The sequence below is a fragment of the Zootoca vivipara genome, chromosome 1 (assembly GCF_963506605.1).
Source record: "Zootoca vivipara chromosome 1, rZooViv1.1, whole genome shotgun sequence".
Lineage (NCBI taxonomy): Eukaryota > Metazoa > Chordata > Lepidosauria > Squamata > Lacertidae > Zootoca > Zootoca vivipara.
Genome location: NC_083276.1, coordinates 129,254,978 through 129,276,892, shown reverse-complemented (window position 1 = coordinate 129,276,892; position 21,915 = coordinate 129,254,978). Strand labels below are relative to the sequence as shown.

The following is a 21,915-nucleotide window of genomic DNA, read 5'->3' as shown; positions in this document are numbered from 1 at the left end:
AACGGTGCTTTGAGCAAAATATCAATTCTAGTGCATGTTTCCTACCTTCCTGACATTCTCGATTAGTTCTTGGGCTTGGGTTGGATCACCAGGACCGCCAGAAAGCAAAAGCCCATCATAGTCCAGCCTGGTGAAATCATGATTCCAAGGAACCAGGTGCACCTCGGCACCTCTCTGGGAAGGAAACAAAAGGGAAAGTATGAAAAGGTTTACTACAGAACAACATGTAACTCCGAGATGCTGAACAGTACAGCCTAACATGATACAGTAGAGTCTGAATATGAAAAAGCCAACTTTAAAAGGATTTGACCTATCAATCACAATGGAGCTTGTGGTCCTCCATCTCTCAATCTGGCATTTGCTCTCCCTCACTCCCATTCTGACATTTTCTTTATATTTTCTTTATATGGCATACTTAGACCTGAAACATACTGTTTCAGCAGACACTATTCTGTAGTTTTTTGTTTTTTGTTTTTGGGGTATCTGAATCACTGAATCCCTATGAGGCTTCATATCTTGCTTTGCCTTGGACAAGCCTAGAATCCCTCTGAAGCACACTGCAGATCCACTGCACACTCCTAATTCATGTCCACTGGTTTTCTCAGTTTGGCCTACATGGACAGAATGAATGAGCGCTCTTCGCACATATTCAGAGGTTTCCCCATCTTTGTGCATCCTCTTCCCCAGTTTGAAAAACAAATCTATCAGACCCAATGAGAAACTAGAACGGACATGACAGTCCATCTTTAGATTTGCCAAAGGTGTGTACAGAGTACAGAAATTGAAACTGCCAGAGTATCTCTGAAAACTCAAGCAATTAAACAATTGTCCAGTTTGTTGGTCACGAGTAAATCAAAAGGATAAAACCAGTTCCACAGAAGAGAAAGCTATTTTTAAAATGTATGATTTACCTTCACAAGCAAACGAATAGCATTGTGCTTTAATCCGCAATCCACAGCCACAATTTTTATTGGATTACCTTTTCCATATACTTTGACTTCCTGTTGATATGTTTAGAAAAAAAAAGACATTGTCATTGGCAACTTATTTATTATATGCATATCCTTACCTTTCTTCCATTATGGAACGTAAGCAGTTGATAGTGTCTCACGTGGTCTCTCATAGAGGCACTAACCAGAACTAGGCTAAAACTAGTTACAGGGAGGTAGCCGTGTTGGTCCGACGTAGTTGAAACAAAAAATAAAAAGATTCCTTCCAGTAGCACCTTAGAGACCAACTAAGTTTGTCATAGGTATGAGCTTTCGTGTGCATGCACACTTCTTCAGATATCCGTATCTGAAGAAGTGTGCATGCTCACGAAAGCTCATACCTATGACAAACTTAGTTGGTCTCTAAGATGCTACTGGAAGGAATTTTTTTATCTTTTGTTTAGGCTAAAACTAGACTCACTGTAAGTTTGCTGCGTCATGTTTCTACTGGCTATGTCATGGGGCTTAGTTTACCTCCTGAAGAGGAAGGTTCCCCCTTTCTCTCCCTCTGACCAGCATTGGATGCAGACATGCATCTGCCTGCTCCAGCTTTAGGCACATGCCTGAAGCTGGTTATAGTTTGCCTGCATAGTTTTTACTGCTGCCATTGCTATGAACCAATGCAAGATTAGAAGTAAGTAAATTGTATTTTTAAACTTACTTTCCAAGTTGTTGACTGATTCTTTGTTAACCAGGGGAAGAAAGAGAGAGCCAACTTACTTCATAGCTGGACTTGACTAAAACAAGTTTTTTATAGCCTAATTCCTATGTTTTAATTTTGCTGCCAAGGATGGGATTTTGAAACTCTGTTCAACCCTTGAATGTGGGCACCTGGAGATGAACTGCAATTAATATATCCTCTCCTACCCATTAAAACCCATCCCACACTATTCATCACAAACTAAGGCAGTGAACTTCAAGTGAATTATGTGTTGTGTATAGAAGAACTTTTGGGGCTCTTCTGAATCTACTGCCCATTAATTTCATTGAGTGACCCCAGTATTACAAGAAAATTCTCTATACCATTTTCTCCACAGCCATACCATTCATGATTTTATATACTTCTATCATGATTTATGTTGTTTTCTCTTTCAGCAAACTTTGTGGAAAATTAGCTTCATAAGCTTGCTGTTCACCATTTATTGCCCCACATTGGTACAGACCATTTGACCAACCTGTGGATTCTTAGATGCCTATTTTTTTAAAATACCTTTTGCACCCTTGCACCTACTCCTGGGTAACCAAGAATGTTTTCCAGCAATGAGCAACTCAGCATTCTTCTTCCTCATCAAACCCACTGAACCTGAGACAGCTGCTATTTTAAAATGCACACTTTCCAGAGTCCATGTCTGATCCACTGCTGAGCAAACTATTTTTATTCTTTTAATAACCCCCTTTTAATCAGGCTCTTTTGGCATGCTGATATTTCACAGCTGGAAGGCTTCATGATAAGATGATAATCTCCTAACTGAATCATTTCACAGGTGAGCTCCCACTATTCAGGAGAAAAACAGAAGCTTTACTCAGGAAAGTCTTATTTGAAGGGTACACGGATGCTATTAAAACACAAGTCCTTCATGCAAATCTAAATATACAGCCTGAGCCTCAAAACTGTTGCATCACACAGCACTCAAAGGTGCTGAGTGGACACATTCTAGCTTCCTCATTCTACATAGCTGCCTACCAGACTGCAGGCATACGGGAATCCTATCACTGCATAGCCAAGCTGCCCTGCCTGAGCTTAGCAGCACTGCTGCTCCTGGAAGAAAGAGTTCTAGTAATTCATTCCCCAGCCAATAACTATAGGCACATAAAGCTCTAGTCCATGGTGTCCGGCTCTCCACATGTTGTGGATTGTATGTTGATTCAGCAATCCTTGACAGTGCACACTATTTAATGTAAACATCAAACCTCTACCCTTTGTTGTGTACATGTACGTGAACTGGACAGACGTGAAGAAAGGCCAGCATAATGAGATGTGGTTGCAGGATATGGTCTGAAGGCACATGAGGACACCAATTTGCTGAAGCTAAGCAGGCCTTGGTCTGGTCAGTGTCTGGATGGTTGACCACCGGAGAAATAGGTTTATGCCACCTTGGGTTCCATGATGGAATAAAGGCAGGACCGAAACATAAGGAAATAATGTAGCTCCTAATTAATATTGTATGGAAAAAATATATTATATCTTCAGAAATACACAATTTTGGTTATCTTTTTGTGGGAACCCGAATGTAACTCTCGTAAGTCGACAGCTAACTTCTTGCAGACAAAGCTGAGAAGCTTCCAACTGAATCAATATATTCTGCAAGATGTAGCCTATTGTAGTTTCATAGGAATAAAAAAAATCCTTTCTAACCTACCATTCATAAGAAAACTCTTAAAATGCTGCCACATATTGATTTACATGGAAACAGTTGCTTACTAGGACATAGATTATCATGTCCCATAATTACCACCACTGAAGAGCTTAGTTAATTGTCAGCTTTATTTGTGATGTTACTTTATAAGCCTATAAAATAAAGTTATAAAGATAATGAGATCACAGGAGTTCTGTTAATCTTTTTATATCTCATTTATATATGCTATTTTCAGCATCTTTATAGCAAACCCTTCTTGTTAATGGCACAGACAATCAACAGCACCTACTCCTGCTGCTTATCTATATATATATAAATGTAGGCATTGCGCGCACGGAGGTCACAGCCTTTCTCCGTAACCGCTGAACCGTAATGTAACAAATTTGGCCACAACATTCCATGCCCATCAGGGAAGGATCTGGCATAATTTTTTTCCAAAAAAACCACACCTTTCACACCTAAAATAATGATTAAACACAAAAAGTGGCGCACAAATTAGACGTCACCACCAGAAGCTCTGAAGACTCCAGCAGCATCCAATAGAAAGGCAGATCGCACCTTGCCACCTCCAAAGCTGCGCTGCCAGATGACATCACAAAATTCCACAGCAACCAACTGAAAGTCCTTTTGCAGCAACAAGGCCCAGCTTTAGCATTGCCAAGCAGAGAAAAACAAACAGAATAGGGCCTTTCACAATGGGGGGGGGCACAGGGATGAGGCACAACAAAGGGAGGGGGGAAACACATAGCCAAGGGGGGGGCAGACCCTGAGTCAGCCAAAGCAGTTGGGGGTGGGTTGGGGGTTGCACAGGCAAAAACAAACAGAATATGGGGCTTTCACAACGGGGGGAGGGAGTCACAGGGATGAGGCACAACAAAGGGAGGGGAGAAACACATAGCCATGGGGGGGGGAGGTAGGACCCTGAGTCAGCCAAAGCAGGGGGGGGGCATTTTCAGGAACACGCCTGGGGGGAGTCTTATTTTTGAAACTTGCCGTAGGGGAGTCAGGGTTGGGACAGGGCAGGTGAGGGGACTCTGAAGGGAGACTCTGAAGGTCCATTTAACAGAAAAAGGTCCATTTAACACAAAAACCCACAGCAACGCGTGGCCGGGCCAGCTAGTTTATTCTATAAAATAGCTTTAGATATCAGGCATTCCACTAGGGCTGGACTGAATTGACAGGAACCATTTTTTAGACGTTTCACACACCTTGAAATTAGCATACCCTCCAACATTTTTCCAATGAAAATAGGAAAAAGCAGGACATTCTGGGATGAACTCAGAAACTGGGATGGCTTCTGTAAATCCTGGACTTTCCCTGGAAAGTAGGGACACTTGGGGGGGGTCTGAATCAGCTGTTTTACTTCAGTTACATTTTGAGGGTGAAATGAAATTCTTTTGGCTGAGAGGAACAGAATCGGAATGTCCACCATTTTGTTTTTCCTAGAAAACCCCATTCTTAAGTGCTATTTGAATTTGAGGGAATTCAAAATGGCTTCCCACTACATAGTGGACTGCAGCAGAATCTTTACCCAAAAGATAAAGAAATACTTTACAAAACAGGTGTATCTTTTTTCCCAGAAGCACATTTTGTTCAAGTAGTGCAATATTAAATACTCCTCCAACGAACAGGAAGTGATTGAAGAAGGCTGGCGAATAGGTCCACAAAGAAAAGGTACAGACAGGACTACGATACCCAGCCCAGGGTCAGCAAGTGACCCAGACTATCAGGTTTCATAAAAAAAAGTTTATTCCTTGTTGACTGAGAATTATAAGGCAAAATGAGAAGGCATCGATGTTTTTAGGTTTGGATTTCTTTTCCTTCTCAAAATAGGAGTCTCTTACAAATACAAAGAACAAACAAACACCCAAACATTCTGTATTTGAACCCAGACCTTAACGTTTAAAAAGTGTCTCATGTCATGGCTTTTTTTTGGGGGGGGGGGACAGAGAATAATAGATTAACTATCCAAGGCCCCATTGAGCTTAATGGGGTTTACTCAGTAAACATATTGAAGAATCAGCAGAATCATTTGGAGAAGAAAAGTTGGGGGCAGGTCCATTTCACAAAATTATTTCTCATCAAAATAAGGGGTCAATTCCACAATGTTTGGATTGAATCAACTTCCCCCCAGGTTCTAGCCCTTCTGTACAGGCCAACTATTCTTATCACATCAAAAACCCAAGTGAATATCAACTCAATTAGTAGGGGACAAGGCCCCTGCTAAAAGGTGACCCTAATAATGTTTGCTCAAGGTAAGTGGAGCTTACTCACTGATAAATTATGCTTAGAATTGTAATATGTAAGAAATCTAATAATACAAAGCAGAGCATATAAAATGGTAAATCTCACATTCTGTGGGATAACCAGCCTCTGTAACCAAAATGCTCAAATCCATGCTATTCGTTGAAAGAAAATTATATGAAAATGATTTATCGTTGGTATCAAACAGCAAGTAAAATTGCAAAAATGTACAAAACTAGTTCAAATCTGTGCTGGAAATGTAAAAGGAAGGAGGGTACTTTTTACCATATGTGGCGGACATGTACACTGGTAAAAGCTTTCTGGGAAATGATATATAATGAATTAAAGAAAATGTTTAAAAATATATTTGTTAATAGGTGAAGAGATACCAAAAGAGGATAAAAGACTTTTTATGTATGCAACGACGGCAGCGAGAATGCTACTAGCCCTGAGATGGACGGAAGGAGAAGAATGGCAGACAAAACTGATGCAGAGATGGCAAAACTGATGGGGAAGATCAGAAACCGGGAAGATCAAGTATTTTTTAAAGACTGGAGTAAATTATTAATTTATTTAAAAGACCACTGTAAACAGTTAAAATCATTGGCAGGGATGCAATTACACTTGTAGTGTGGAATTAACTACTGTATGACAACTATGGATATATAACAGATGAATAATGGTAAAAATGCAGAAAACATTATTTTAAATATGGAACCCATGGACGGAGGGAAGGAGGTCCAAAGGTTCAAAAGAACTTCTTATTGTAATGCTTGAAATGGTTAAAGTTAAAATGTATAAAATTATGTAAAACCAATAAAAAGTATTATAAAAAAACAAAAAACAAAATGCTCAAATCCGATTAATGTATGAAAGAGGCACTTGGAGGATGCAATTTTCATTAGGGCGACTGTGGCCAGAGACTCCACAAGTGTTTCCTGATCTTTGTGATAGTCCTATGTTCTTCATCATACCCAATATCCACCAAAAGAGTCAGCTCATCCTACTTCTTACAATTTCAAGGTTCTCTAGACCTTAGTTATTCCGGATAGATGGCACACTTCATTCCAGTGCTGACTTGTTCTAACAATTATGAAATGTTACCTGATAATATGTCAGCTAATCGAACTTTCTTTAGGAAAAATAAATGGAAATAATTCAAAAAGGGTATATGAGGAGGAGGGAGAGTCTCCATTGCACTGCCCTTCCTTCAATCCTAAACACAGGAGTGAATTCTAGCTCTCCCAAAGACAAGTTAACTGGGAGCAACTCAGTTAGCGATTCCATCCACAAGTTGCCACTGGCATCACAAACCTGTCCCCCTATCCCTACATTAACAGACCTTTGGGGACATGCTAAATATACCTGACCTACTCTTTCCCCAGCCAAGCCTGTTTCTAGCAGATACATATTAGTCAAACTCGTCGTGAAATTTGTAGGAGCTGAGACTAGCACACTAAAAGTGGAATGTTTACCTTTGTTGAAATTTCAGCTATCAAGTTTCTCTTGTTTGGGTCCAAAAATTGCACAGGTTGACCCTCAAATTCAATCTTCCCAAGAACAGTTCCCTGTTGAGAACAAAAATGAAACAAATGATAGCATTTTATATTTTATCATAATTAAATTTATAAACCGTCCTTCATCCCAAGATCACAGGATGGTTTACAACATAAAACATAAAATAAAAACACAAAATATATCACATAACAACAAATTGGGAGCCACCACAGAAAAGGCCTGGATCTCTTGCAGAGGAGGCACATGATTCAGGGCCTCATGTGATGAGCATAGGGCATTTATGTGCATCAGAAGAAGCTTGAACTGCGCACTGCACAACATCCCTGCTTAGAGGAACACACTTTACCCTGGATGTAATCACACAGAGACTTTTAGTATGAAAATTAAAAAGCTAATAAGAAATACACGTTGGATAATAAAGATCCTAGCTCAATCTAACTTGGAGGTACAAAAAGAAAGAGACGAGAAAAACGTCCCTTCTCTGAGGTGGGATTGAGAAGGAGGATGAATACAAAGTTATGTCAGCTACCCTGAGAGTTTCAACCTAATATCAGAAGGAAGGTCAGCACAGGTTAGGTCAGAAAGACTGTCTAGGAAATTTGGCGGTTCCACTCTCTATCTACTTTCTCCTCATGCAAACCTACCAGCCTTAATGCAAGCCGAGAGGCATTCCAACGCCTCCAACAATAAATGAGTGCACACAAGAAAGGAGAGGGGCATCAGTTACTGGGGGAGAAAATTTATTGGGAACTAAAATACCGATAGTTACCCAACAACTTGTTTATAACTTGTTAAAATTAGACAGCCTAAACTGAGTGTTTTTTAAGTAAAAGAAGAAGAGAGAATGAAGACAACTGAGGGTTTCACATCTCTAAACTCCAATAGCAAAATCTGCCCTTTTTGAGTTATAATGCACCAACCTAATCTGACTAAAGAGTAGCAATAAGGTGCTGTTAAAAAAAGAAAATCCAACTAAAAATGAACCAATTTTTTACATGATCCAGCTCTCAATACTAATCTTGTAATCTTGACCCATCTGAACTCTCTGCCCCAAGAATTTTCCACACTTTTGCCTGATTCACACCAAGTTGTTTGTTTGAGGTTTTGTCATTTTGCCATTTTATGGATGTCCATTATGTGGACACTGTACATTTCTGATAATGTCTATCAGCATATTGGCGTATGACTCTTAATGGAACACCAGTTCTGTTAAGGGTGGCACTGGGCTTTAGGAGGAGAGTGAACGGTTTTGTCCAGGGCAACGGGGGCAGTGAGGGGATGTGTGTGGCTCCAAACCACCTGGTAGCATCGGGACCTCTCGCTGTGGCGGAAGGAGCCATGTCTCTTGTGTGCGGCTTGCCCCTCATATTTCTCCCCTCACATGACCTGCTGCCCCTGCAAATATTCCTTCTGCTCACTCCCAGCATTCTCCTCCTTCTCCCCCGACAACTCAACCCACGTTGCTAGGGAGCGAGGTATCTCCAAGGGTCCTGCCGGGCACACTTCAAGCTCCAGCCGAGCCAGCCCGCGGGGAGGGCTGGAAGAGCGAGGGGACCCAGCACACCGCCACCACTGAAGAGACCAAAGGGGTGGATGGGGCAGCTCAGTCCTGCTGCTGTGGAGCTTCTACCAAACTCGGTTCCACTGCTGTGGAGCTTCTACCAAACTCGGTCCTGCAGCTGTGGAGCTACACACACACACTGCTGCTGCCGCCACCACCACCGCTACCACTCCTACTGCCATGCTCATTGCAAGAAAGAGGAGAAGTGGAAAGAAGAGCTAACTTGTCGGTGGCTAGGGGGCACAATCTGGATGGTTCTGCCAGGGGCGCAAGATCACCTAGCTACGGCTCTGCAGATCTTTCTTCAGCACTCAGGCAGCAGCAATGTCCCTCCAGCCTCCCAGGAGCCTTTTAGTGGTTTGGCAAGACCCTCAGCAATCCTACTCATTGTAAATGGTCACTTCAGCTCCTTGGAAATTTCCTATTTTCTTGCAATTCTGCAGATATTATTCACATTTTTAGCTAGCTGTTTTAATAAGAAAGCACTGTTGAAACACTGGGTTTCAACAGAAGAGATTTAAGCATGCACTCAGCTTTCCCTTTGAAATAAAGGAAAGAAGGAAGGAAGGAATGAGAGAAATATGGGAATTCAAGTGTATATTGTGGCCTGCTTGGCCACAAAGAAATAAAGCAAATTATGGAAAATCAAGGTCCATTTAGTACTTAATAAAGCTTTGTGTGCTCCAAAATCAGCTAGCAAACCTGAACTGCTGCCCTTTCTTTTTCTTAATATCTAACAAGAGGAAGAGTTCTGTGGAATTCAGAGGCTTGCACACTACTTTGTGATTTATAGTTGGTTCTGATACAGGATTTATTGTAGTAGCCCAGTATGTTGTTGTTGTTGTTTTATAATGGACCAGCACAGCTATTTGTGTTTTTCATCTACCTTGTTTCGAATTATTTTAGAAAGCATCCTGGTATCAATACCATAAAGTGCCGGGACCTGAAAAAAACACAGATACAGGCAGATTAGAATTTAGAAACCTAAATCAGTTACATTCCCAACAGAATATCGAAACTAGCTGCCTTTGTGGAAGACCGTCCTGGAAATCCTAGGGTGTATTCAATGCAACGCTAAAGGGGAATGTTCCATCAGCACAATTTCTTCTTGTGCAACAGATTATTTTCCTCCTCTCCTCTCCCATGCTCCCTCTAGACCTGTTCTTCCAACCTTCCCAATTTAGGAATGGTTCAGGGCATATGCAGGGGGGCATGGAGGAGAAGGGTAAATCCCTTTGCACTAGTGCTAATCCTTGCATTAGTGTAAAGAATAAGAAGAGTTTGGATTTGATATCCCGCTTTAGCACTACCCTAAGGAGTATCAAAGCGGCTAACAATCTCCTTTCCCTTCCTTTCCCACAACAAACACTCTGTGAGGTGAGTGAGGCTGAGAGACTTCAGATAAGTGTGACTAGCCCAAGGTCACCCAGCAGCTGCATGTGGAGGAGCAGGGAATCGAATCTGGTTTACCAGATTACGAGCCCACTGCTCTTAACCACTACACCACACTGTGGTGCCCCTGTTAAATGCCCCTGTTAAAACCAGCAGTGATCTCAAACAGAAGCAACATTTTAGCAGAGTCTACGAATCATGCTCTCTTAAGTCCAATTCTTACGTTATTTCTGTAACAGTCACCATGTGATGGTCCCCCTGTCACGGGGATTAGAACCGCCGACCTTCTGATTGGCAAGCCCTAGGCTCTGTCGTTTAACCCACAGCGCCACCCACGTAACAGTGTAACAGGTAGGCATCTCAAAAAAAGCAACAACTGAATAATAGTTTTGAATAACAATGCTGAAGCCATTCAATGTCAAATGGTTTTAAAAACATGTTCCACTGCAGCAAATGATTTGCTCTTGGTTATCCAAAAATATTCCTCACCTTTTCCTCTTTCAGCCATTCCGCAAGGGTCTTGACAGCTCGCCAGTGACTGTACTCATTGCTATAATCCAACACCAGCAAGCCTGAAACCTGTGAAGAATGACAGGAAATCTGACTGTAAAATATAATTTTAAATTATAACCTGAAGTCTGTTTTACAATGAATCAAAAGAATTTGACACTCAGAAATGTTTTCATTTCTTTGTTTGTATCAGAAGGATACAAAGGATACATTTCTAGATGATCTCATAAATGTCCTTTCAACATGTTTACCTTAGAAGGACTATGAGGGATACCAATATACTTACAGTCATACCTTGGGTTGCAAACGTGATCCATGCAGGAGGCACGTTTGCAACCCGCAGCATTCACAACCTGCAGTGCAGCGTCTGCGCACGCACATGACACGATTCGGCGCTTCTGTGCATGTGCGTGATGTCATTTTGCGCTTCTGCACATGCACAAGCGCCAAAACCCGGAAGTAACTCATTCCGGTATTTCCGGGTTTGCCGCAGAGCGCAACCCGAAAACACACAACCCGCAGCGTTCGTAACCCGAGGTATGACTGTACAGTGGTGCCTCGCTTAACGAATGCCCTGCTTAACGAAATTTCCGCTTAACGAAAGGATTTTTCGAGCGGAGGTTACCTCGCTAGACGAATGCGTTTTACGAATCGCGGTTTCCCATAGGAATGCATTGAAATTCAATTAATGTGTTCCTATGGGCAAAAAAAAAAAATCAATGCATTCCTATGGGATTCGCTAGATGAATTTTTCGCTATAAGAAAAGACCCATGGAACGAATTAATTTCGTCTAGCGAGGCACCACTGTACTAGCAAAACAATCAGGAACCTTGCCCCCCAACTCTCTCTCTCTCTCTCTTCTGACATTGCTGCCACTTACCTTAATGCCATCAGACTCCAAGAACCTGCTGAGTCCCATTTCATCCAAAGCAGCGGTATCTGGGACACCACCATTCCCTATTATAGGGTTAGCCAGTGTGAGGATCTGTCCATGGTAGCTTGGATCCGTTAGGGTTTCTGTATACCTGAGTTGAACACAATAGAAAATCATTTTCATGAGGGAGGAATAAAAAGCGAGTCAAGATTAAACCTTCCTGTCAAAGCAGCAAGCTTGGATACTGGACAGGCTTAAAGTGATGCAGTAGAAAAGTGTGTCGGGTTCTTACCGGTGTATAATTTTTATGGACTACTTATATTGAAAGCTCATCCCATAATTGTTTTTTTAGAAACAATTTCCATTAGCAGCTATGCTTTTAAAAGAACAACATAGGTGAAGTACACGGTCATGAAATTTCTCACCATCTGCAAAGGAGAGAGGGCCCTCCCTGTCCAAAGGGTAACTTAAAAGGGGTGGGGGAGACAGAGAATTAGTAGTATTCGATTCAATTCAACTCAACTCAACTCAACACCTTTATTGGCATATAGAATTAGTAGTATAGGGTGATATTCTTCCAGTGATACTAAAATTCCTCTCCGGTTAGATAAAGTATTTCGCACTGTCAAGAGGTATTCTTGAACTGATGAGTTTCACTTCAGCAGTGGGTATATATCACGCCGCAAGAGGATAAAATATGCCCAATGTGTGGTTTGCAAGTACATTGGGATTCTTCAGAATGATTTACACAAGCTAAATCTAATTTATTTTGTTGTTGTTATTTAAATTTTATATAATTGAATAGTCATACAGTTTTTCAGATATCAGCAAGTTGCAAGAGGCAATTTTATGGAATGGTGACATCCTTATGAAAAGATGGATTGTCACAGACTGGAAAACTCTTTAAATAATCCAGAATGGTTACAGAATGATATCAACGAATGAGTGTGCAGGCCAATTGAGAGAAATTATGTGTCAAATTAAACAATTGGTATGAAATATTCCAAGTTGCAATGTGCTACTCTTTGAATATGTATGCGTTGCCACCGACTAAAATGAATTAGGTCCTTAGTTTTAATGTATGATTTTCGTAAGCCTGGAGAATACATAAATATGCACAATCAGGCTACAATTATTACAGAGTAATCCTATTAAAATTAGCTGGGTTGCTCTGAAATAAGTCAGTTATGAATTACACCCCTGGTCTCTTGCTAAGGGTAAATTCTTTTACAGATAAATATGGCTATTGCTGTAGATAGAGATATAAATCTAAAGATACACAAGTACATCTTCAGCCATATTGTACTGTACAAAAGTCGTTCACTACAGCGGATAGCAGCCCAAAACATGGCATAGCTAATAATTCATGTTACAATCAGCCATATTTTGCACCTCATGCTTCAAGAACCTTTGACATCAATTAACACTTTTTAAACTGCAAAAAAACACCATTTATATACAGTAAGAGAAGTTTGTAAGAAAAATGCAATGCCTTGGAGTGCACGGCAGCACCCAACCATGCAAACCGGATACTGGCACGTCCATCATCAGATTCAGGCACTCAGACTCAGACAAATAACCATGGTGGAGTTATTTCAGTCCAGTGGTCTTGGCTGCAAGCCAACAGGTAAGTTAGTGAAAGAAGTATACAAAACAAGGAACTCTTGTGAAAACCAGGTAGGAGTTTTATCTCTGATAATAAAAGGTGTTTTGCTGATCTGTGATTGAACCATCTTCCACTCCATTCCTTTGCTTCCATCCTGGCTTGGAGCTGCCCAGGTCCTGCATAACTCGTACATATTATGCTTGGTTTTGCTACGGAGAGGACACTTGTTGCCAGTGGTGGCTCAGGACCATCTGTGCAAGGAGCATCTGTTGATCCCACCTTCAGCCTCACCTTTGCCAAAGCTGAGCAAGCGCACAAAGGAAGAAGGTCCTGGTGTGCTCTTATCCCAAGAGAGATACAGTTTTTGTGAAGGTTCATGAGATACGCTGGCTGGTGCATCTTTATGGAAACAGGAGCCATGCCATGCAAAAACAAGCTCAAAGAATGGTCTGCCAAAAAAAAAAAATACAGTTTCTGCAACTGAGGCAGGTTGTTGAAGGGGAGGTAATCCATCAGCTGCTGCTTGGCTTTAGTGATGTGACAAGATTTATTGCCCATAATCTGTCACAGGGAAGAAAACTTTGATGCCCTCCATCATTCTGATCTATATTAAACAGTTGTTTGTTGGCAGGTATATTAACACAGCTAGTAATTAGTGCTTTCAAAAAGCGTAAGTGCACCTTCAGATGCAAAACCTTGCAAACAGATTTGCCTGTAATTTAGTGTTTCTACCAGAGAAACCGCTTAAGATTCCATCTTGTCTTGTGGTGATACATGCATACAGAGAATGCAGTTTGAACAGCATCTTGCAACTGTGTGAAAGCTGTAGGTCTTGACCTAAAATCTTGAGCTTCGTTAAGTTGGGATCCTATAAATGTTCTGTTGCAGATGAAGGATCTTCAGCATGTCACTATGACAGACAGGCAACTACAGATAGATGACATTCACAAGGTTAGCCAGGGCTGACATTTAGAGGTCCAAACTGTTGACCCAAGTCTGTGTTCCCTCTTGAGGAGTATATCCTTCCTTCCTTCCTTCCTTCCTTCCCTCCCTCACTTCTTCATGAACATTTTCACTTTCTCCATTCCAAGACCTTACTTCACCTCTGAGGAATCTCAGGAACCTTCATTCTTATCAAAATCAATAAAATACGCCCAATAAAAGGATTCTGATAATTAACTTATTAGAGCACTTTGCAGTTACAGTAAGAGACATAGTTCCTCCAAGCAAATTTAGAACTCATAAATTGGCGGATGTAAGAAGGGAGGAGATGAAAGAAAGACATAAAGTGGTTATTAGAAGTCCAATACACTTGGCATGATAAGTCCTCACACAAAATTACTCAGTTACTACCTCAGCTTCACTTGGAAAGCTTTATCCAAAATCTCCACCACCTGAAAAATCACAATTACATAGTCAAGAGCAATGTCTTCTTCTTTTTCTCTGTGAAATGGTAACTTTGTCCTTTCATATGAGAGCACTCCCTAGTTTCATTGCATGTTATCCTACCCTTCCTCTAAGTAGCCAGGCATATATGGCAATTCTGTCAATTTTGTGGGATATACAGCCTTATATAACTAATATGCTTAACTCTGATTAATGCATGAAGAGGTTTAGACAATAGAGCAAGCTGCCCTACCAGGCTTAGCTAGGTCACTCCCCCTCACCTTGGGAGGGTTATCAAACTCATTGTTCTCTCTTCCTTGTGAACCTGACCAGTAAGGATGTCTAAGCCACATGCTCCAATATTTGACCACATGGCTTAAGCAACCATCTTTGTGTTTCTATACAAATAATTTTGAAACATTTACGATTCTGGAACCTAAATTAAACTCCCTGTCTTTTCTTGCTGCTGTATGGAAAAGTACCAGTACATGGATCTTACATTTGAAGTGTTTGTAAGTACAGTAAACCGTTTTTAACTTACCAATTGTGTGGTTTCTTTCTATGCTAAGTGAAGAGGGGAACTTGGAAGCAACTTAGAAGGGCAGATTTTAAAGATCTCACTTTAAAATATGGGGGACCAACAGCTCATTTCATTGAATAATGGTGGGTAGTATTTAATTATCATTGCAATATGGAAGTAGATTCCTAGATATAATAAATAGGTTTTTAAAAATCTCCTCCTTACCCAGCCAGGCCGGTATTGAATACAACTTCCCCAGCTGTAGAGCATGGATGACCAAAGGAGTAGCCCGTCATCTTGGTTCCATCTTCCAGCACTAAGTTGGCTGTGTGTGCCTAGAGGGGGGGGAATCAATGAAACTCATCATTTATATTTCCTTCTACATACTGCCACTCTAGACCAACAATTTTCAGCCCCGAAATGCCTTCCTTCTACCTTTAACATGCCCGTCGTCTGTATATTGATCGGTATGAAAGGCTGTTCCTGTACTAATCCTGGATAATAGGGATAAAGTGATAGGTAAGATCCTCCTACAGTAGACCAAAGATTATTCAGCTAATAGCAGGGCCGGCACAAAACATTTTGGCACCTGGTGTGGTCACCAAAAAGTGCCCCCTCCCCACCAGCGAAGAAGGAGTGGGTGAAGAACAAGCAGGGAAGGAATATCTACATCAAGATCTGCTGCGCCAGTGAATCCTGCCACCTGAGGCAATTGCCTCACTACTGGGCCGGCCCTAGCTAATAGTATGTAACCTTCCTGTTGCCAATTATGTGGCCTATTGCACTAGCCAGTGAGTGGTCCAGATCATGTACTCCTTTCTCACTCAAAACCCCACAGCAGTGAATGCCAGTTTTCCTGTCTTGAACAGTCTTTAACACCACTTCTAGTTCAACAATTATGCAGGGCTCTTCTAGATCAATTTCTATGGGGAGAGGCTGGAAGCAGACAGAGGGCAGAGAATGAATGGAGGGATGCTTTTTCTTCTGACTTGTATGGCATAATTGTAACCTATATGGTTCCTACAGTGCAGGAGATTGTCTATGCAATCCTACACTTTTTTTAAAGTATCTACTGAACATGCTCAGTCTTCATTGGACAGTTAGGGAGGGAGGTTCAGAGCTGTACTTTGGCTCCCTTGTGCCCTTGGCAAGGAGCTGTATGAGCCCCCTCCCCCTTTCATTGCACCTTTGAAGCCTGGCCATCTCCCAGAGCAGCGGAGGAACGGCCTGGGAGTGCATGGCCAGGCTCCTAGCAACTCTGAGCCAGAGTGGAGGCATGATTTTTGCAGGGGCGGAGGGCCTGCCTCCCTGGTGGGGGCCAACCACACCAAACCCTAGGTATCTCCCTGGGGAGGTTCTCCCCTTATTCTCCCTCCACCCTTATTTACTTCTAAAAAGCTTGGGGTTCCCCTAAACACACTAATACACACCTATTTCTCAGTGGCCCCATTTTGGCAACAATCTTGTCAGCTCCCCTCCACGGCCGAATTCTCTGTTGTTATAACCAGTAAAGGACAGTGCAGGCTGGGCCATTAGAACGAATAGGACACTGCCCCACCAAGCTCAGTCTGCCCTTAACCAGCCCCACCTGCCTGCCATCTTGGGTGACGCTGCCTCCTACTGGCTTGCATCTTCTGCTAAGCTCCCTGCCCCACCAGTCCCAATGACACAAGCCACCAGCATACCAGCATACAATACAACCAGTAAAGGAACTGTATGGATGAATACAGTCAGAATGGTAAGTGTCCATGCTACCCACTTTCTGGCTTACTGTCAACCTACGGATCAAAAAGAGCCGCGTTGAGAGAAAGTCCTCTGCTTTATGGCAACTTTTAATTGCTGGTGAAGTTGTTCTGTTATCAAAACATCCCAGAGAGCTAGGGTTCCACTGTAAGGGGGTTTCAGTTCATCTCTCCCACCGATTGTTGCCTTCTGTAAGTTATTTAGCACATTTATATCCTAATTTTAATTCCGTGACAGCAGCATACATGGAGCTCCCAGATGGTGTCGTATGTATGTAGGCACTGATCACACCCAAACCAGCTTAGCTTCAGAAAGGTGACTGCCTCATCTGCCTTCAGTCAATGCCCCGGGTTGTTGAGTAGACGGAACACAATAAATATTACAGATTAACAGGGTACAAGGGATTGAAGTCCCATTGAATTCAGCGGGACGTATTTCTGAGTAAACATGGCTGCTAGGCTCAAGATGCTATAAAACTGTTTAGTAGTATTTGCAAGCACAAAGTTGCATTATTTGATCTTACTTATTATACTGCCCCAAGGGCCCAGCGTAGCACAGGTAAACAGTACCCTGTATATTTACAGACCGATAAATATTTTCCTGATTTATCGTCATCATTATATAAGAACAGATTTGTTTATGCAGCACTCCTGAAGCAATTATTTTTACTTAACTTGCAAGTGTGGACATTATCACACATCCCTCAGCTGATATGCTGCTGCTTTCTAAAGCAAAAAAGGAAAGGAAAGGAAAGGAGAGATGGGGGAGTTTTAGAACCATTAGAAAAGGCCGCTTGGGCTAATCAGTTCCCTGTGTGAAAGATTTCAGTTTGAAATGGAATTAAAGATCCCTTGATCCGTCTCTTAAATGCAAATATCCCTTAGAGCCCCCAGCTTAAGCAATTCTATTTTTGCTTTTGGGGTTTTGCTTGCTGAATTGCACACCCTGCTCCAACAGCAATGCTTTACCCCAAAAACTGTAAATATGCTCTTGTGTATGGACCTAATAAACATATGCTGTTTTTATTCATGTACATATACTGCTGGTTTTTTGGGGGGAGTGATACAATACCACCCACAACTAATAGGATGTCAGTTGTGTTCAATGACATGTAATACACACCTCTGGATTATAAATATTAAATATATTTACAGCCTGCCTTTGGATTTATTGAAATCATATAAATCATATAAAGCATCACAGATAAACAAGATGAGTTTTTAAAACACCTGATCAAAACCAAGTTGTAGTAGTAGTAGCAGCAGGAGATTTCTCCAGTATTTGGGTTGTGCAAAGGCTGTATGATGACATTCACTAGCGACATTCACTAGCAACATATAAGTCTGTGTACCTTCCTGGAGGTCCCATGTACCTAGTCGCATTGTCCCTGAGATGACCACTACTGTATAGTAGTTTGATATTTCCCTTGTTCTTAAGATTATAGAAACCATTTGGATGTGGAGAAATAGCAAGCCATTTATGGTATAGCCTGGGACCCAGGTGGCGCTGTGGGTTAAACCACAGAGTCTAGGGCTTGCTGATCAGAAGGTTGGCGGTTCGAATCCCTGCAACAGGGTGAGCTTCTGTTGCTCAGTCCCAGCTCCTGCCCACCTAGCAGTTCGAAAGCACATCAAAGTACAAGTAGATAAATAGGGACTGCTCCAGCGGGAAGGTAAACGGCGTTTCCATGTGCTGCTCTGGTTCGCCAGAAGCAGCTTTGTCATGCTGGCCACATGACCCGGATACTGTCTACGGACAAACGCCGACTCCCTCGGCCTATAGAGTGAGATGAGCGCCGCAACCCCAAAGTCGGACACGACTGGACCTGATGGTCAGGGGCCCATTTACCTTTACCTATGGTATAGCCTAGGAAACCCAAAGCAGCATTCATGGAGATGAGTTTTCATCCAATTTTAATTTTGTGGGGGATGGGGAGAACCCAGACACTGTCTTGCAACTAGACTTGTTTGTCCATTCTTGGGTTGTGCAAAGGCTGTATGATGACATTCACTAGCAACATATGAGTCTGTGTACCTTCCTAGAGGTCCCATGTACCTAGTCGCATTGTCCTCCCCAACATCTGTGTCCCTGAGATGACCACTATAGTAGTTTGATATTTCCCTTGTTCTTAAGATCATAGAAACCATTTGGATGTGGAGAAATAGCAGGCCATTTATGGTATAGCCTAGGAAACCCAGAACAGCATTCATGGAGATGAGTTTTCATCCAATTATAATTTTGTGGGGGATGGGGAGACCCCACACACTGTCTTGCAACTAGACTTGTTTGTCCATTCTTGGGTTCCCAAATGCAGACCACTTTCACATACTTCAAGTCAGACATTGTGACCCTCAGAACAAATTACAGCACACAGAGGCGCCAACCCCCAATCCCATTATGAAAGGAGAACCCCTACCAAAAAAAAAAAAGCTAGTAGGTGATTCCCAGACTTCAAAAACTCATCACTTTGGAGATGTGTTTCAATTTGCACTTGAAATCCATTTATTTTCAATGCCTCTTCCAGCAATCATCATGCCAGAGGAAAACTGCCTCTATGGGGTGCTACAGGAGGCGTTGCCACTCATCTTTTCCTTCTCACCAATCGTGGGGCAAGCAATATGCCACCTCTTGTGCTTCTACTGCCTGAGGTGAATGCTTTACCCTGCCTCATCAGTGGGCCAGCTCTGTTTGCAAAGGTAGCCTTGTGCCCTATCTACAAACAGAGACAGGGAATTTCTGTGGCCTGGATGAGGGCTTCTCTATTCCATCACTTGTCCATTGCATTAAACACCCTGCTTACAGACATACCCTTTCCCCAAATAAAAGAAAGTGTGTACCTTTCCTTTTTTGATCATTCATAATTCAACCCCTAAAGTAAACACATTTGATTCCAAACACATAATTTGATATTGTTATTTTAATAAAGCATTCCAGCTCCCCTGCATATGAATCTATTTTCCACAACATACATTCAAGGGAATAAAAAGTTTTGCAGTGACTGCATGTTGGACATGACTATACACTGAGAGTGCTTCTGCTCAGCTCTTGTTCCTTTCAGTGGGGCTTCTGCAGGAACCCCTCTGTGCAGGCATGTGTCCCTCCTACATGTTCTTTCAAAATAATTCTTCCACTTTGGGTCACTGAAAACTACGAGGATTACTGAGAACGCTGTTTCCATCTGCATTGCCTCTCTGCTTTTAATGAAACCATCTTCTGCCTGCCTCCTTCAAATTTATTGAAAGAGTCCTTTTATCGTTGACAAAAATAGTCTTTAAAGCCAGCATTCAATATTTTCCTCTTCCTTTAATTACATTTTTTAGTTTGCTCCTAGGGGTTTTATGGATCTCCAAATCCCTTTCCTTTGCCAAGCTGGCTGTTTTGTTACAAGCTCCCTATTTATTGCTTTGCTCATACGGCTCTTTAGATCACTCACCCCTTAAATTCAGGGCCCTTGGATGTGTGTTCAACGATACCAGCTTTAACAGGCTTCTGCACCTTCCTAAAACACAGTTAAATTTTACAGCAATTGTCACTTTCCTAAAGAACCCCTGTTGAAATGAATATTGCGCTTTATTAAAAGTACATCCTTCCCAAGGTAAAGGTAAAGGGACCCCTGACCATTAGGTCTAGTCGTGACCACCTCTGGGGTTGCGCGCTCATCTCGCATTATTGGCCGAGGGAGCCAGCGTATAGCTTCCAGGTCATGTGGCCAGCATGACAAAGCCGCTTCTGGCAAACCAGAGCAGCACATGGAAACACCGTTTACCTTCCCGCTGTAGCGGTTCCTATTTATCTACTTGCATTTGGACGTGCTTTCGAACTGCTAGGTTGGCAGGAGCTGGGACCAAGCAACGGGAGCTCACCCCGTCACAGGGATTCGAACCGCCGACCTTCTGGTCAGCAAGCCCTAGCATAGCTGCCAAGTATCCCATATCTGCCGGGAAAACCCCTTTTTTCTTACCGTTTCCCGGCGGTCTCCCGTTTAGCGAAAAATCCCGGTATTGTCCCTTAAATCGGGATACTTGGCAGCTATGAGTGGAGGAGAATGCAATTGTTAGCAACCCTAATTACCCGGCCATTTTTCTGGTGCCGCTTGCCCTTCTATGGGCAGCAGAAAATGGCGGCGCCGGCGCCGGAAATCGCTTCCGCGCATGACCAGAAGTTGCGTGACGCGACTTCCGGTGGCGCTTTGCCCTTCTATGGGCATAAGAAAATTACGCCGGCGCCAGAAGTCGCTTTTACGTGTTTCCGGTCATGCGCGGAAGCGACTTCCGGCGCTGGTGCCGCCATTTTCTTGTGCCCATAGAAGGGCGAAGTGCCACCGGAAGTTGCGTCACGCAACTTCCGGTCATGCGCGCGCTGCCGATCCCGGATATTTACGACCCGGACTTGGCAGGTATGAGCCCTAGGCTCAGTGGTTTAACCACAGCGCCACCTGGGTCCCCCTTCCCAAGGTACTGCTTGGTAATGCTGGAGAATGGAGAAGGGCCCAGTTTTGTTATAGCACCTCTCAAGATAGCGAACTGAGTATCTAGGGCTTAAGGTAGGATTACAGTGCAGTAATCCAGGGTCATCCTATTAACAACATACAAAATCAGAAGGGCTGGATCATCTTTAGCAAGGGTAGCCAACAAGGTTCCTTTCAAATATTGGTTGGGCTACAACTTTCATCATCCTTGACCATTGGCCATGCTGGTTGGGGCTGATAACAGTTGTGATCCAAAACAACTGAAGGGCACCTTATTTGCTACTCTTCAGGGCTAACTCAGTAGCTACTTGTAGTGGTGGAAATTGCTGACAAAATGGCTGGTGGTTGACGTGAGCTCCTTCCCTTTCTCACAGCACAGCTCACAGGCACAATTCTTACTAGGTCTATGACAAAAGCTAACGGGGAAGGTGTCATAGCAGGCTACAATCAATTGGTCACACTGAATTCAGAATAGTGCCTCCCATGGAAACCCAGCTTTTGATTCAGATCATGAAATGATAGATTCCTGACACAAATACACAGAGGTATCCAGTAGCCTAACAAAAAATGTCAGCTCCCTCCTCCCCAAATGAGCTGCTACCTTGGCTTAGTGCTCATAAATAGACTTTATTTGCGACATTTGATAAACACAACCCATCCCATTTCAACACATGTCAGGGGCACTTATGTTTGCAAAGGCACAAGCCATAGAACCAAAAACATCTCTTTGTAACCACACTGCGACA

The 21,915-nt window shown here is 42.5% G+C and overlaps 1 protein-coding gene across 1 annotated transcript in view; it reads right to left on the bottom strand.

Annotated features, from left to right (window-relative positions):
- CPS1 (carbamoyl-phosphate synthase 1) overlaps positions 1-21,915 on the bottom strand; it is a 132,705-nt gene that overhangs the window by 104,152 nt on the left and 6,638 nt on the right. The window contains exons 2-8 of the mRNA XM_035138778.2: positions 15,184-15,293; positions 11,453-11,597; positions 10,551-10,640; positions 9,556-9,612; positions 7,066-7,158; positions 912-1,001; positions 46-174 (exon numbers count right to left, since the gene is read on the bottom strand). Of these exons, the coding sequence (XP_034994669.1) occupies positions 46-174; positions 912-1,001; positions 7,066-7,158; positions 9,556-9,612; positions 10,551-10,640; positions 11,453-11,597; positions 15,184-15,293 (714 nt within the window). The remainder of the gene's footprint in view (positions 1-45; positions 175-911; positions 1,002-7,065; positions 7,159-9,555; positions 9,613-10,550; positions 10,641-11,452; positions 11,598-15,183; positions 15,294-21,915) is intronic.